The 18,616-nt window shown below is 37.0% G+C and overlaps 1 protein-coding gene across 5 annotated transcripts in view; it reads left to right on the top strand.

The window, feature by feature from the left end:
- The window catches only part of prkcaa (protein kinase C, alpha, a), a 247,631-nt gene that overhangs the window by 165,724 nt on the left and 63,291 nt on the right, over positions 1-18,616 (top strand). For all 5 annotated transcript variants that reach the window (XR_007439089.1, XR_007439090.1, XR_007439092.1 and 2 more), the window contains exons 9-13: positions 9,090-9,233; positions 10,303-10,476; positions 13,361-13,452; positions 13,785-13,847; positions 16,600-16,738. Coding sequence is in view for 1 of the 5 variants with exons in the window: in XM_049479124.1 (XP_049335081.1) it covers positions 9,090-9,233; positions 10,303-10,476; positions 13,361-13,452; positions 13,785-13,847; positions 16,600-16,738 (612 nt within the window). In the remaining 4 variants the exon portion in view is untranslated. The remainder of the gene's footprint in view (positions 1-9,089; positions 9,234-10,302; positions 10,477-13,360; positions 13,453-13,784; positions 13,848-16,599; positions 16,739-18,616) is intronic.

Genomic DNA, 18,616 nt, shown 5'->3' on the forward strand with positions numbered 1-18,616 from the left:
TCAATATTCAGAACTGGGTGTGGGCTCTTATAGTCACGCAGGCCAGAAACACGACAGACACTAGCAGATACCAAACACACAGTTAATTAACAAAAGGGGTAAGCTTACAGGAGTAGTAATGGACAAGCAGGGTCAATAACAGTAAGGCAGCAATTATAAACAACATACTAGAGCGTAGTCGGGCAAAAACAGGGTCATACACGGTAAATTCAGCAAAGAGGAGGCTAAGGCAAAAAAGGAGTAAAAAAACAACAAAAACAGATCGATAACTGAAATAAAGTATAGAGAGCAAAAATCAAAGCAAAGCAAATATCGAAAGTCAAAAACAAGTTGGTAACAAAAGGCAATAAACAAAAGCAAGGGAAACATGTTGTAGAAGAGCTAGATAATTAGATTCAATACTCGGCAAGGAACAGAGCAAACTAAGGGATATTTATACTGGATAGGCCAGGTGGAAACAATTAGTACCAGGGGGAGCGGGAACACTGTAGCATTACATGATCAGCAGAATCAGAGAAGTCCGGTGTGAGTGCATCCTGAAAAGTGGAGTCTTTGTTGAGTAATTAAGAGTCCAGAGCAGGCAGACTGACAAGTATTGATTAGGGAAGGTTTCTACTAGATTTTGGAGAATTCAGCAACAAGAGCAATAGTGAGATCAGAATATTGGACTATCACAAAAAAACATGTATTTATATTAATAACATTTTACAAAGGATCTTCAGTTTATACATATTCACTCTGTCTCTTGATATTGTTTTAAAAAAAAAAGAGAAAGGCGATTTGAAATGCTCATTGCTATCTTACGTCTTGCCAACAGTCTATTTTCACACCTTGCGCCTGCACTGTTTAAATAAAAATAGTGCTTATGTATATATCTACTCCGGTGGGCGTGGTAGAAGTGGAAGTGAAAGTGATGTGTGTTCATGTAAACTTCTGGCTTATTGCTAATTTGGTAACGAAAAACACAGATGCACCACTGACTGAAATAAGCCTTGACAACAGTCAACAGTCAGATGTGTATTGCTATCTTGGCAACACAGGCACACACCCGCTGGTCATGCACAATAAAACAGAATACAAAATAAAATAACATTGCTGTTCCTGTAAATGACCTGCTTGCTCAGCTTCAAAGTGTAAACACATAGGCCAGTTTCCTCTGCTGAGAAGTTTAGAACTGCTGCGCTGTTAAAATAGTAATACACCAAAGTCAGAGCACACCACACACTTAAAGGGAGTGGCGATTGACACACTGATTTTTATTTATTTTTTCATGTTATGCCCAGAATACACCCATAATAAATTAATTTGTGCGTTTCGAGACTACCATGGTGTACTTTTCCCGTCTTTACGATAGCAAAAACACACTGACACACACCCTAAATCAAGCTGCACAGTTCACTGTTGAAGACTGTAGGGCAGATTATGTTAATTGTATATATAAAAATAGTAGCTGTATAGAAGGCATTAGTGGTGGGCACTAATGATAATGCTAAATCTGAATAATCCAGTACTGAATTGTTGTGACTCTGCTTGGTAGGTAAGGAAGCAGTAAACTGGGCGTTGCCGTGGTAAAGTGGGTAAAGGGTTCAGGGGCTTGAAGTATCACCACTGTGGCCTTTTAGTGTGCAGTTAAATGCGTTCACTCTCTCTCTCACACACACACACACACATTCACTTTTGTGGTGCCCCATGCCCATTAACACTCTCCCTCATGGGTGTATGCTAGCTAGTCTTCCTGTTTCCATGACAACCCAGTGGTCTCTGTCCGCCCTTTAAGGCAGACTTTATTGAAAGCAATAAGTCTGTTATCCCTCTTCAGGCTCAGCAACTCTCCTCCCCCCATACACACAACACACACACATACACACAGCACACACACAACACACACACACTCAATCTTAAAAACTGACACATTCACACAAGAACCACAACAGGTGGAGCTGGATTTAGAGCTTAGATTATTTTATTGATTATTTCATTTTAGGATATTCCCAGATAAGCCTGTCACGATAATCACTTTATCGATTTATCGTACAATATAATATGTGGATTTGACTTCAATAAGTTTTGTTGACCTCGGTATCATCTCTTATGTTTCCTTGTGTGTCTGTTTATATAAAAATAAACTTTCAACATCAACATTATAGCCTGCATCAAAAACAGCACTTCCATAGCTCATTATCATTTTAAAAAATGTGATTATTAGTGTGAGTGTAATTATTATGCTATTATATTATTACATTCTATAGCAAATCTCAAGCATACTGCTCTGGAAAAAAATAAGAGACCACTTGAGTTTCTGAATCAGTTTCTCTATTTATTCTAAAAATAGTCATTTAGAGCATTTATTTGCAGAAAATGAGAAATGGCTAAAAATTTCAAAAAAGATGCAGAGCTCAAATAATGCAAAGAAAACAAGTTCATATTCATAAAGTTTTCATAAGTGTTCATAAATCAATATTTGGTAGAATAACCCTGGTTTTTAATCACAGTTTGTATGCATCATGACATGTTCTCCTCCACCAGTCTTACACACTGCTTTTGGATAACTTTATTCCACTCCTGGTGCAAAAATTCAAGTAGTTCAGATTGATTTGATGGCTTGTGATCATCAATCTTCCTCTTGATTATATTCCAAAGGTTTTTAATTTGGTAAAATCAAAGATACTCGTCATTTTTAAGTGGTGTCTTTTTCCAGAGCTGTGTTTCAATGGCCTTAAATCTTAAAATGACAATAATATCAGTTAGTAAAAAACTGTTATCATGGCAGGCTTAATCCCAGCTAACAGAGTACATTATAAGAACGCTTGATAACATTTTGAAAAGGTTCCAGGAAGGTTAGTCTGTAATTTTCAGAGATTGAGAGGAGATCTGCTATCAGCAGGGGTGAGATTCCAAAAGTAACCACTAGATGACAGTGTTTGACTTTTCAAAACTCTGTTACCAGCCCATTAATTCATGCTGTCTTTTAGAGTGTGTCTGTAACAAACAGAATATATGCAGTATTTCAGTCACAAGATGTTTGATATCACATTAGGCAAATTAAAACAACATATTTTTTTCTTGCTGCTTGATACAAAAAGAAAGTTCATACTATTCTTATTTTACATGAGATATCTACCAGAGGCACATTACATCCACCTACTATCATTTAGATAGCTCCATATTTAAAAAAACAAACACAGAGAGCATTTCCTAATATGTTTAACATGTTAAATAATTGATTGTTTTAACATTGCAATAAATATTGCAGAAATTGCAGAGAATATTGCAAAGTTTCAGTCTCATTTTCATATTATATAAAATAAAGTGAAAGATTTGGTTCAGTGGCTCCAGGGTGGTATTGTAATTATTTTGCTGTAGATCAGTTTTGCTCATCAATAGCCACAAAGCTCCACACCAGCTGTTAGATCTGCATACAGCTTTGAAAAAAAAAAAAAAAGAAACCCCTTTAAAACGATGAGTTTCTTGGATTTTACCAAATTGAAAACCTCTGGAATATAATCAAGAGGAAGATGGATGATCACAAGCCATCAAACCAAGCTGAACTACTTGAATTTTTGCACCAGGAGTAAAGGCATAAAGTTATCCAAAAGCAGTGTGTAGGACTGGTGGAGGAGAACATGCCAAGATGCATGAAAACTGTGATTTCAGAAAGAGTTCAGAAATCAATATTTGGTGGAATAACCCTGTTTTTTAATCACAGTTTTCATGCATCTTGTCATGTTCTCCTTCACCACTCTTGCGCACTACTTTTGGATAACTTTATGCCACTCCTGGCTCAAAAATGTATTCCTTTATCTTCCTCTTGATTATATTCCAGAGGTTTTCAATTTGGTAAAATTCTTAAAAATCATTTTAAGTGGACATAAGTGGACTTATGATTTTCCTGAGCTGTACAGTATTGCAATAAATTAAAATTGTAACCCTTGTATTGTGGTAAGTATCATATAGCCAGTACACAATCCTTGCCAATACACAGCCCTAGACATTATATGAGATTCTTTAAATGTGTCTGGGAGCTGTATGTACAGTATGTGTTTACCTGTCTCATGTGATTGCAGGATAAGAAAGTAAAAGACCGTAAAAAGGTGCGTGCGAGAGCATCTGTGTGAGTGTTTGAGAAAGAGAGGGAGGCTGAGAGAGACTGTAGGTGTGGATTTGGTCTGGTTTGCTCTGTCTCTTGAGTGGCAACATCCGAGTACGGCTGCTCCATTAACAGCTCTATTAGCGCTATAAAGAGAGAAACCCCTTTTAGAGTCCTGCTAATGTCATGCTAATGCTTTTCTTCTTCCACACAGGACTTTATGGCAGTCAGAGTGTGAAAGACCAAATGGGAAAAGGGCTTGGTTAAAAGTAGTGTGAATAAACACGCTGTACAGCGCTGGCTTAGCACTGCAGGGATTGTGGACTTGTGGATGTGTGTGCATGGCATCATGCAGCTTTGTAAATATCGAAGTAGCTGAAAGAGTCAATAATCAACTTTATCCAGTTCCTCCCTATCGACCACATTTACTCAGTCAGCCAAGACATGTTTACTCGGTTATAAAATAAAAAAACTGCATGGTCAACTCAGTCTTAAGCTGGTTGATAGGCCTGTCATGATAATTATGTTATTGGCTTATTGATTGGACAATTTATAGGCATTGTTGCAGACCACAAAATCATTTATCAGCATGGAAAGCCCAAAAGTGGGATTCAAACGTTTTTTAATTATTTATTTAGGATTTTTTTTATTTACAATGTCTACATAGTAGGGGTGGGAATCGTTTACTATCTCACGATTCGATTCGATTCCGATTTTGGGGGCCACGATTCGATTCAAAATCGATTTTTGATTCAAAACGATTTGAATTATAAAAATTTCTGCTTCTGGCTTATGAATCTTATTGAAAAAAACCCTCCATAATATACACTGGTCCTGGAGCAGGTAATGTGTTACAAAAACAATAAAATGTGCAGGAATGTGGGTCCTCAGTGACAGAGGAATCACTGGGATATCACAATGACGTTAATGAACAATAAATAAATAATAAATAACACTGCTTTATTACCAGGCTACTAGCGGTGGTGTGTAGGTGACGCTGCTGGGCTGATGTGATGATAGCAGTGGAGCGCTAAAGTTCAGGAGCAGCTGCTGATTAACTAGTTAATTTAAGGTCGTTGTATTTCTTCAGAAAGGGGGCAGGAGGTGGAGAAATTAATTCATATTGTCCATTCCTTAATTCCTCTGTGATGAGGAGCTGAAATTAGCTCTGATTAGCTTATTGTATTTTTCCGTTCCGCCTTAAATGCTGCAGCCCGCTGCCACCTGTAGCGTTATTTAAGGTGGAACTGGAAAGTTAGCTAGTTAGCTAGCTAACAGTTACTGAAACTAACTACTAGCGATCTTTTTTATGCTTGTTATGAAGCATTCTGCCATAAAACATTGAAACTACACGTTAATCTAATGTAATATAGTGCTTGTTCTGCCATCTTACCGGTGATTCTCAAACACCTACGCTCTGTGTGTGTCTGGAAGATCTCCGTTTGAAAGGACAAGCGCTATCCCCAGGGTTGCCAGGTCCAACAAAAATACCCAGCCCAAAATCAGTCTAAAACCCGCCCCTCAGAATCGATTTTGGGACATTTTAAATCGATTCTGAGTCGTAGTAAATGAGAATCAAGATTCTTATGTGAATCGATTTTTTGGCACACCTCTACTACATAGGTTTATTAAATAAAACATATTTATAATATTATTATAATGTTCCAATTAGTATAATTAATATAATATTCCAATTACACCCTCTAACAGACCTTGGCCTGTATATGGGCTACAAGCAGGCCCTGTTGCAACAGGACAGGCAAGTATAGAGAGGTTTGGAGGACATGAAATATTAAAAAAAAAAAATCAAGTTCAGGGAAGCGACAATTTTATGATTTTTATACATTATATTTTGACTGTTTCAGATTTACTTAAAATTATTTTAAACATTTTCTATTAAAATTACAAATAGGATTTTCAGTAACATCTCTTATCGAACATACAACCTTTTTATGTAATGCTTAAATGGAAATTCTCAAGATATAGTTGTGTAATATCAGGCAGAACATTGACCAAAATGTCTGTCTATTAAGGGGTTATTATATTATTATTATATCAGTGGAATAACATTCCAAAGTGTCTTAAGTTGACAATAATGGTTGACCTACTTTGATTTTGTTCATTTTAGTTTATTGATTAATCATACACATGATAGATAACCGGTGTATGATCAATCTGATTAGCTAGCTTAACTAGCAAGACCAAGTGGGTCATTCTGCATGACCAGCAAGAGCATGAGCATGCCCAGACATGACAAACTTCAAATGTAATATAAAATGTTACATTTTAACCACCATTACATTCAAAGATCAGCTTAGACCACCTGGAACCTAAAACACCAGCAAAAATGGTCTTGAGCTGGCTTTTCTAACAAGTATGTAGTCTAGGCTACTTCATTAGATTTACATTAAGAGTGATGAAGCTAACTGTGCTAATTAATTACATTTAACAAAATAAACCCTAAAATAATTAATATTCTTAAGTTAGATGTGCCTAAATGATCACTTACTCACCTCATATCTCTAACATACTTGTTTATGTGGTTTTAGACACTGTATGGCAAAGTTATTTATCTATAGACATAGACAAAAGCTTTGTTAGCATACCCCAAAACAGTATCAGGAACTATGCTGAGGTACTTTTGTCTATGTTGACAGTATATGATACAGTGTCAAAAAACTTCCAACAGAGCCTGTTTTGTCATTTTGTAACAATTTGCCTAAAACAACAAGTCTTAGGGGAGTGTTTGAAGATTTAGGCTGCAAATTAGCTACACGCTAACCTGTTAGACAAGTAGCTACTTCCACTAGTTGTTAGACACATAGCTCTACATACATTAGCCATGCTAATGGCTCTACTGCAGGACTGAAGAAGCAAAGTTCAGACACCAAACATATCTGATAAAAAAAAAAAATGGGGTGAGGGGAAATTGTGTAAACATTTTTTGTCAAACTTGTCTAGATGAGCAGCTTTATAACCACAATGACCATCAGATTCAGCTTAGACCACCTGAAACCAACTATTAGCAAAAACTGAAAAAAAAAATTAAATTAATCAGAAAAGACATCTCTAATTTACTTGTTTATGTTTTTAGACACATTATAATGCACAGTTATTTGTCTATAAACATGGACAAAAGCTTTGTTAGGATAGCCAAAAAACAGTATCAACAACTACGCTGAGGTACTTGTCCATGTTGACAGTATGTGATTCAGTGTCAGTAGAAAAAATTCTCATGGAGTCTGTTTGGTCATTTTGTAACATTTTGTAACAATAGTATGATTTAGGCTAGTTCAGACGCCAAACATGTCTTGTCTGATTAATGAAATTTGGAGTGAGGGGGATTGTGTAAAATTTGATTTTTTGTTGTGGCCAAACTATTATAGAAACACAAGTTTAAATTCCATATTTGCTTGATCGAGTATCTGAATCTTTGTATCTTTGCAGTGCTCTTGCATGTGGAGGTTAATGACAGCTGGTTGCTCAGGCAATTGTTGTTGTTTTTTTTTTTTTTCAGTTTTCCACTTTTCAGTACTGTACTGGTAGATCTGGATAGTAAAAAAAGAAGCCTATTTTGTATTGTTGTAATGTCGACCCCTGGATCCATCACTCACTACCACTCTAAAAAGAAATCAAAATAAATGTCTCCGGAATTTCACAAAACATTTCACACCAACTCATTCATAGACAGTAATAGTTATGTCATCAGTTAGAGAGTTTTAAATGAGCTTTAAAACAAACATAAATACATTTAAAAAAAATATTCGAACCTCCAACTACTTCCAAACTAGTGGATGTGTTCAATTCTATCACCAGTTTACCTTATTTAACCCTCCTGTTAGGTTCCGGGTCAATTTGACTCGGTTTAAAGTTTGAAGATCTAGGTTAAAAGTTAGAAATTTTTTTTTTTTTTGCCTTTATTAGTGTAATCAACATATGATATGAAAATGGTTAATTTCACATATTTGCAACCACTCCTGGCAAAAACAAAAACAAAATTGCAATATTATGTTTTAATGTTATGTAAAACTGTTGTTTTTTATGATGGCCTTTCAAAAATAATAAAGTATTAAAACAAGTTTGAACTTGTATTTTTTTTTTTTTTAATGAAAAACGAGTGAATTATCCTAATTGAACCATTACCTGTTAGAGGTAAGGAACACCATTGCACTAAATATTGATCGAATAATTAGCAATGGAGTTAATAAATAAATATTCACACTGCTTGTAAGGATTTTTTTGGTTTAGACATCTTTTGGATGATTAAACATGCACAGGTTCAAAATGACCCTGGAACACCATTGCTGTTCCTGACAAATGAACATAATAGGAGGGTTAATATAATGAAGCACTGATTTACCAAACCAGCTGTTGATATGATAGTAACAAGAAAGGACTAAAAACTTATGTATTGAACTGCTCGGATTGGGGGCTGCTAGTTCCAGAGCTGCCACACTATACACAAACCAGGGTAACTTGCATATGGTTTGCTTGTGTATATGTAAATATTCCTATTTAATTAATGAAAGAATTCAAAACTCAGATGTAACAAACATTATCAGGGAAGATACAGGTGGTACAGCTGAGGTTGGATGAATTCCAGGGTTACCCACAGATGCTGGAGAGACATTCTACTGGCCATCTAACCCACTGACTGAGGAGTGACAACAGAAAGCAAGTGGGCAGTTTGACCAGTGTTTGTAATGAATGATGCACGTGCCAAAAGGCCCAGTTCTCGCAGCTGGTACCCAGAAGGCCTTGCTGTGGCTGTGTTTTGTAAGTGTGTGTGTGTGTGTGTGTGTGTGTGTGTGTGTGTGTGTTTGCACTCCATCTGTGACCAGAACGTCTGCAGGTTTTGTGCTTTTTTATGAGCGTGTGTGTTCTGGTCATCCCTTTGCTGCCAAATGTTCTGAGACATGGTGGCTTCTGGCCTGGTTCAGTCAGACTGATTTGTAGGTTCAGCTCATCCCTCTCTTTCTCTCTCTCTCTTTCTCTCTTTCAGAAAGCTAAGCTGGGCCCCGGTAAGAAGATCATTACTCCGACGGTTGACGACGACAGGTCCAGTTTACCCTCCAGCAGCCTGGACCAGGTCAAGCTGTGTGACTTTAACTTCCTGGCTGTGTTGGGAAAAGGAAGCTTTGGAAAGGTGTGTGTGTGTGTGTGTGTGACGTATATTTGTATTTTGGATACACAGGGCCCTCCCTGTCTTACACCCTGTGCAAGGCGTGTCGTGATGCTCCTTGCTATCTTACACCCCGCCAACAGTCTATTTTCACACCTTTATCCTGTGCTGTTAAAATAACAAAGATGTTTAGGAACATATAGTATCTAGTAGAGGTGTGTCCAGGTAAAGATCTGGCGTATTGCTATCCTGCGCCACTGGCTGATTAAAACACTGGCAACAGTCAACCAAAAGACGCTCAACGCATGTACACTTCCTACTCATAACACACACAAGGACATGCAGCAGTGCATAAACTCAACTTTTACTACAAAAATACCAAATAAAAAAACTAAATAAAGTTCATTATTATTGGTTAAATTCTTATTTATTTTCTTGAATGATGCCAAAAGAAAACACTCCTTGCAGCCCATCACAAACAACTGCAACTCATTTGCAAAAGGGTTAAAATGAGACAAGTTAAAGCTGATGTTAAAGTTTTTTGGATTTAGGGTATTTAGGACCCTATCTGGTCAGAATGAGTAATCATTCTCTTTTAAACTGGGCGGGTGTGATGTGGTCTCCTTTAAAGTGGATGAATCCGATTCCAGGTTATGTTCAGTCAGAGAGAGAGACCGTGCTCAGTCAGAAACAGCAAATGGGGGGGAATGTCTTCAGAGGAAGATAGTTATTTTATATAGTTATATTTTATACAGCTGTCAGTTTTGTCAGTGTAAATAAATGAGCTACTGAGGTCTGAGTTTCTCCTTCTGAAGTCTCCATTGCTCCACCAGCGGCTTGCATTCAGTAAAACTGAATCGGATCCTTTTTTAGAGGCTGTACATTTGTCGTAAGTACGTAAAGGCGTATGACTTGACCAGACGAACTCCTGTGAAAAGCACATTTATATATTAGGCTTAATATACTGGTACCATTTAACACATTATTTTGTCCATTCTCCACTCAGAAATGCTTCTGCTTTCAGTTTAGAAACGAAATAAAAATGTAGAGTTTTCCACACAATGTCCTGACCCAGCATACACGTCCTGTGCAGGTGATGTTAGCGGAGATGAAGAGCAGTGAGGAACTGTATGCTATCAAGATCCTGAAGAAGGATGTGGTGATTCAGGATGATGATGTGGAGTGCACCATGGTGGAAAAGAGGGTATTAGCCCAACAAGACAAGCCACCATTCCTCACCCAGCTCCACTCCTGCTTCCAGACTGTGGTAAGGACAGTGACATTGTTGAGAGTATTGCATGTGATAGGGGGAGTTTTAGCTAAATTGTGGAGAACTTTTTCTTTAAAAATGGAAAAAAGTCTCCACATTAGCACTTATCTTCATGTATTATTGGTAGCTCAATTCTGTCCACTCAGATTTAAGTTCTATCAATTCTAATGAAAGACTGACTGATCTGGGCGTCCCAACCCTCAGCGGGGGGGTTCATCTATTACACAACAGACTGCTCTGAGATCAGACCTCCCGCTCACCCTGAATATTTAATCATTCAATTTTCTTTTTTCCTTTCAGAAGAAAAATTTGGGTTGAGTTGATTTGGGTGGGTGAGCAGCTGTGTGTGGATGAATGGGTGGGTGGGAGTATATTACCTCCCCGTGTCACTCACTGCAGCCTTCAGATAGAGCTGTATTGGAAATAACAGGCACCCAGGATGCCGCGTCTTTCCTGATGAAAACTCTCCACTCATTCTGCAGCTAAATTGGTTTTGAAAAGCCCATTTCATCTGCAGGGATCTTCTGTAATTGAAATGAGGTCTTGCTGGAGATGTTTTGATTTACTTTTTAGGGTTTATTTCCGATATATATATTTTTGATGCAGGAGAAACACAGGGAACAGATTATAGACACCAGAAAGCATCTGGCATTGTAGCTCTTAATGGGCCAGTATAATCACATTTTAATAATAAAGTAATAGGTAAAACATTATGGGAATGATTATTTTTCAGTAATCACATATAAAGCTCTGAAAAAAAATTGAGAGCACTTCAGTTTCTGAATCAATTTCTCTGATTTTGCTTCTTACTAGGTTTGAAATTACGTCTAAACTACAGACAACATTTCTCCCAAATTCCAAATAAAAATATTGTCATTTAGAGCATTTATTTGCAGAAAATAATGGATGAAATAACAAAAAAGATGCAGAGCTTTCAGACCTCAAAAAATGCAAAGAAAACAAATTCATATTCATAAAGAGTTTTAAGAGTTCAGAAATCAATATTTGGTGGAATAACCCTTGTTTTTAATCACAGTTTTCATGCTTCTTGGCATGTTCTCCTCCACCAGTCTTACACACTGCTTTTGGATAACTTTATGCCACTCCTGCTGCAAAAAATCAGGCAGTTCAGCTTGGTTTGATGGTTTTATATATGACACACATGCTAGTAATATGTAGGTATCACTTTATTTGGATGGTCATTATAGATGCCTTATAGATGTTCAATTAACATTTAAATACCATTCAACTGCATTTCTATTGAATGCAACTGAACTCTTAAGGTGAAATTAAATGATTCTCTATTGAATGTAATCCTCACCCTAACTCTAAATTATTTTTAGTAAGAGAAAGGTCTGCATTTCCAACATTTTGCACTGTTCTACAGATAGTTGTCTTTCTGGTGTATATTTGATGATTAGACCTGATTAAATTATATTTATAGAGCTGTTTCTTTTCGGAATATCAGTCTTTGCACAAGAAGTGCGATCAATTTCTCCCCCCAGCTCTGCTGTGCACACAACTACAGTAATACAAGGTTCAGGCGTGCATTCCAACTTTCACAAAGAGTCATCTTTTTCTTTTTTAAATATGTTACTTTTGTATTGCTTATATCTATTAACATGCTTTTTACATATTTTTATTTTAAATATATATGGGCCATTCCACTGAATGGGTGCCATTTCTGTCCCCAGGTAATTACATATATAAATGTGCACACAAAATAACTTTAAAATACATTTTATTATTAAGCATTATAAAGCAAGTGTCTCTTGTACATTGACCTAATTGCAAAAGTAAAATATATAATTAAAACATTAACAAAAACTACTTTTTTATTATGGATAATAAATCCATAATATTTAAGTTAAAACACACATTTTGGTTGTGTCCCTGGGTTTCACTCAAAAAAAGTAAAGTTACTTTTTAGTAAAAGTAAAAAGTTACAACAAGCAACTGACACCCATTCGGTGGAATGGCCCATGAATATTTTTAAATATTATGATATAATATTATTATAAATATTTTTCACAATACTCCGGGCACCTGGTGTCCAGTGTGTAATCTACGTGGGTGCTGGATATGTGTTCCCTCTTAGTTCTGATGTTTTCAATTTTAATCTATAATGTAAAAAGACCTTTGACTGGTTCTGTATTTATATACAACTAAATATACGTTATTTAAAAAATTTCATTCTTTTCAGGAGGCTCCTAAAAGTATAAGGGTGTTTTCACACCTACATTGTTTGTGCTGAAGCTCCAGTCTTTTCAGTTGGGTCCAAACCAAATCAATCCGTCTCAAGTACAGGGAGATAATGTGTAGATGATGATGATGACAGGACGTAGCAAACTTATTTAGTCTGCTTACTAAACTACATTATGTCCAAATGAATATAATGTAACAAAAACATGGATCTTGGGCTAGACTTTTACATGTAAAAAGTCCCTTTGACTCAAAATAATGGATTATTTTAACTCTTACTATTAAAGATTCAATGATGTTGAGGGCTTGGACTTTGGGCTTTATTTGCCTTTTGTCATTAAGATCTTTTTGATTAAGGTTAAGGTAGTGTTTATATAATGATGACAGTTTAGGTGGCCTACCATGTCTTGCAGTGGGGGTTTGATGGGGTTCCCATTATCTCTGCAGCTTTAAATCAGTTTTTCAACACCTGTTATGGAGATGTGAGATGTTCAGTTATTTCTCTTTGATTTTGTCAAAGTGGATTGTCTTCTGATCTCCTCAGAAACATGTTTGATTAATGGAGAACTTTAACCTTTTTTATCTGTTTTAACTGGAATTTAAATGAAACCTGGTTTATGACTTTGGCACAGAATTAATTATATCTCTCTTTCTCTCTCTCGTGTCTCTTTGTTTTTAGGATCGTCTGTATTTCGTGATGGAGTATGTGAATGGAGGTGACCTCATGTATCACATTCAGCAAGTGGGCAAATTCAAAGAACCTCAAGCAGTGTAAGCCTCTTTCATTATTATGTGTAGAATTTGTTGCTTCTATAGTCAGTATCTGACTAATAAATAGACTTTCCCTAATCAAAAATCATTAAATGTGTCTAGTTCTGGTCTTCATGTTAAACAGTATGTATTAACTGAGCTCAGAATCACTCGTCTTTATGATAATTACTAATCATTTATATAGTATATATATATTTATAGATGTACTTATAGATATATAGATGTGAGAATGACTCTTGCCCAACGCTGACTGGATGCGAATTTACTAAAAGCGGAAAAAGAAGATTCATCCATGTGAACAGTCTTTGCCAACAGTGTGCCTGTCATTACAGGTTTTATGCAGCAGAGATCGCTGTAGGCCTGTTCTTCCTGCACCAGAAAGGAGTCATATACAGGTGAACAAATTAATTAATCCCTAATACACCAGTATCCATTCCCAATGAAATAATGACTTGTTATTAACTCTTAATATGACAATATTCATATGTTATGCTTTAATACATCAGTATTTATTTATTTATTTATAGTATTTATGTCCTAATGTCCCAATTTACATCTCTCTTTTACTGAATACATCACAAATGCTCTAATGTCTTAGTATTATCCATAATGTATCCATTCCTACAAAACTGCAAGATTTTAATGCCCCATTTTCCAACCCCAATGCGTCTATATACTTCCCTACCATGCTGGCCACCTTGTAATACACTAGTATCTATCCCTAATGCTCTATTGTACCAGTATTGTCCCTGATACCCAAGTTTCCACCCTTAGCGCCTCGATATCCACCCCTACCACACTGTCTTCTCTAATATAAAACCCTGATATATATCCCTAATGCTCTATTGTCCCAGTATTGTCCCTGACACAACAGCATCCATCCCTAATGCCTCTATATCCATCCCTACCACACTGTCTTCTCTACTATAAAACCCTGATATATATTCCTAATGCTGTATTGTCCCAGTATTGTCCCTGATACCCCAGAATCAATCCCTGATGTCTTTATATTCATCCCTACCACACTGTACATACTTAATACTCCTCAATCCATCTCTAATGTTCTAATACCCCTGCATCTACCTTTAATCCAATGGTTTTATTCTCTCAGCTTATCCCTAGTGCTTGCGTACCATTATCGATCCAGCATTGATCCCTAATGATGCCTTAATGAAGTAGGATTATTAGGATTATCACTCACTAATAACCCAGAATCCATGTACTATATACTATTTCTGTATTTATCCATAGTACACCAGCCTATCCCTAATTCATCTGTATCCATCCCCAAAGTCCTAATTACCCTCAATAAATTCTGTCTTCATCCAGCTAATGTCCCATTGACTTATCCTCTTCCCCAATGTCCCAAGATCTTATGCAGTTTACATTGAATAACCCAGTATCCATTCCCAATTTCCCATTGGCCCTGGATCCACTGTATACCCCTAATGCCCCTATATTCAACAGTAATGCCCCAGTGTTCATTTATCAATTGGTAATGTCACACTCCCTCATTGTCCAATACCTAATGCCCCAGACTTTATTCCTAATGTTGTCTGATGGCCTGATTACCCCCAGTTTTCCTGAGTTCCTTCACCTGAACTCCTTTGCTCCTCTCCGAGCTCTGGCTCGTCCAGCACAGCTGTTCCACTCTTTCCTGTTGTGTTTAATTCCCTGCGACTGAACTGGCCCGAGGAAATGGAACCCACACACACTCACATGGACAAACACACACACACACACACACACACACTCACGTACTGTTCTTACTGACGTCAGCCAGCATGGCCGCCTGTCTGTACAGCTCTAACACACTGAAGCAGAGTCCAGAGGTGGAGAGAGAGAGATAGAGGGAGAGAAAGAGAGAGAGAAAGGTGGAGAGAAAGAGGGAGATGGAGGGGGAGAAAGAGATACGAGTGGATACGATGTTTGTGCCCTTAATTCCCAAGATCCTAACTTTGTTCCTGTGGTTTGAGTTGAGGTCAAATGTTTTCATGTAATAAAATTTACATTGAAAAATTAGACAAAATTTTATTTTCTAAATATTGAAATATCCAGGATAGTTTAGATCCTAAACTTGTTTTTCTCAAAAGACTATGGGTATCAATTAGATGTTAGAAAAATGTTATAAATATAAACAAAATGTCAACATCTGAATTTTCTGCCAATAATACGTTGGCCATCCATACAAATTCTGTATTCATCCATAGCACGCTGCTCATGTCTAATGCCCCTATATCCATTCCTAATGCATCTGTCTCCATTCAAGTCATGTCCCAATAACTTATTCTCAGCCCCAATGTCCCAATATCCTAACTTGTTCCTGTGGTCTGAGTTTTGGTCAAACACTTCAGCAGATGCACAACTGCAATCCAGCTTTCATGTAATGAAATTTCTGCATGTGACATTTTGAAGACTGGTCACATATCCTTCAAAATCATAATTGGGTTGACATCAAGATCCAGTGTTCAACAGATATTGTTTTTTGGTTACGTAACACTATAACCAACAACATATCAGCATCTACAAATATTAGAATTTCAGGTTAATGTAAAGTGTTACACACATTATCTGGATGTGTATTTGGATTATTAAGATTAGCAGATGTGTTTTGTTCTCTATACTTCATAAGTAAATGTTGGTATTTTACTTCAGTGTGACTTTAAAAAAGTGACATCTTGAAGATGTTGGATTTTGTTTACTTAACTCTCTGGTCTTAGTGCTGGGCGGAAAAATGTATATCACAGTATTTTTCAAGATTCTGACGGTTTCACGATACATAACAATATTTTTTTAAATTATTATATATATATAGCGAGGGACGAGTGTGCTAATGTTAACCTACGCCGTAGTCTATGAGCTCAGCTTCCAGTGCGTTAGCTTGTTATGCTAACTGGCTAGCGCTATCTAGTGAACTGTCCCAGCATGCTTGTTTGGCGGCGCTGTTCTACACTGTGTGCTTCTACACAGCGCTCTGCAGCGCCTCTAATGATATGGCGGTATGTGAAATATGCTTGTTGTTGAAGCTATGTCGTGTCAGTGGACTACACTGATCATTGTGCTGGAGGATAAGTCTTTCTACCTTGTTTGAGCTAAGTGTAAATGTGCACTGTAGAATAAGGTATTCTGCTGCTGTGTTTTTTTCAGGGATCTGAAGCTGGATAATGTAATGCTGGATGCTGAGGGTCACATTAAGATCGCTGATTTTGGAATGTGTAAGGAGAACATATTTGAAGGCGTCACAACGCGCACCTTCTGCGGGACACCTGACTACATCGCACCAGAGGTGAGTGGTTTTTGGGTGGGGCTTATTAATGGAATATGCAGTTTGTCAGTAAAGTTAATGATCAAAATTCTTGGCTCACACGTTTGCCGAGCATAATATGTGAATCTGCTCGAGCTGTATGTGCTAACACTCCAGTTGCCGAGTATTGTATGGTAATATTCTGGTAATATTATATGGTAATATACTCTCTGGATGTTGAGTAAAATACAACAATCATCCCGTGCCGCTTATGACAACACCCCGGTTGTTGAGTATAGTATGAGAATCAGCAGCCTGAGCTGATTTTTTCAGCTCTCTGATTGCACTGTATATTAAATGTGAATTGCCCACACCCTCCAACTGTCTGATTCCGAGTATAATACGACAACTCACGCAACATGTGCCAACACCTCGGTTGCTGAGTATGATACTTTTTAAGAAAAATAGACAGAAAACCTTCTAAAGCCCTATCTGGACAGAATAAGTTTCTCAGGGGGCGTCTGTGAAAAATAATTCACACTTCTACTCTGTGAAAAAACTCTTGCATCTGGACTGCATTTGAAAAAAAAACAGGAGGACCAGTGAGTTTTTAGGTTTTCTCGATAATGTGACATCGCGTTCAGTAGCTCCTCCATTTCCACTCGCAGTTGTGTTTACGCACGTGGATCTCAGTGGAAATGCACGCCCAAAGTGTAATTACGGTGCGTGACAGTGTACAAATAGCTATTTTATTAAACGTGCGGAGACTAAACTCAGAGATGTGGATCCGGACAGGAATAACATTAACGGAAAAACAGTAGGTAAATCAGCCTGTATTTTTCTCAGAGGACGTCTGAGAAGAAAACACATACATGTTCATTCCAGACTGGAATAAAATCACAAAGGACACCCCATAAAAGAGAAAATTACTCCAGGACCCCCTGAGATACTAATCCCGTCCAGATAGGGCTAAAGACAATATTCAGGGAATGTTAAAATGTCGTTGCAAATTAGGTTCAGGTGAAAAAACATACTTGGAACCTTCATGTAGCTTACCAAAAACATACTGGGAATGTTGAGAAAATTGAATAGCTGAAAACTCCTAAAGATTAAAACATTTCTAAACAACATTCCTTCAATGTTAATTTGCTGTTGCTAAAAGATCTTGAGGTAACATCTGGTGCAATGTTTCTGCAACCAAGAAAATGTCATTTTGTAACAGTAGTGTTTTTGACATGGGTATTTATATAGTAGCTGCCTATGGAACTAGGTCAGAACTGCGGTTGTGTCCCAATTGTGTACTACACACTTATATTATAAGGTGTATAATATATACAGTACTAATCCTAATAGTGAATGAAGTGATAAAGTGGTGCTATTTCTTCACTTGCATTGTTATCCGTATTTTTGTTGTAATATTATTCCAGATGTGAGTAACTACTGCATTTCCGTTTTGTATTGCATTGTAAGATAAAATCAGTATTTCTTAGTGTATGTGTCTTTGTATCTTTAATATTGTAGATGAATACATTGTATACATATGAATACTTTGAAACATATACTACTACATTTTTGAGTAGTACTTCATACTCAAAAACGTATCATATTTTATTATTATTATGAAATGATGAACTGTTCAGAATGAGTTTGGACTTTAGAAAGTGTATGGACCTCAACTTACTGCTTAAATTCAGTCCAGTGCTGTAGACTGACTGATGGGGAGGAGAGGGGGAGTTACCTGTGGCATGCTGGGACACATCAGCTTTAATTATGAACACAAATGATTGTGCAAGACCGAGTGTGTGTGAGTGAATAAATGAATATGTGGTGTGATGCTGGGTAACTCTTGTACATCTGCCCCAACACTTTTTCCTCCCAATGTGCCCTTAGATGCCTCCACTCCTCACACTGCTGACCTAC

The sequence above is a fragment of the Astyanax mexicanus genome, chromosome 5 (assembly GCF_023375975.1).
Source record: "Astyanax mexicanus isolate ESR-SI-001 chromosome 5, AstMex3_surface, whole genome shotgun sequence".
NCBI classification, from domain to species: Eukaryota; Metazoa; Chordata; class Actinopteri; order Characiformes; family Acestrorhamphidae; genus Astyanax; species Astyanax mexicanus.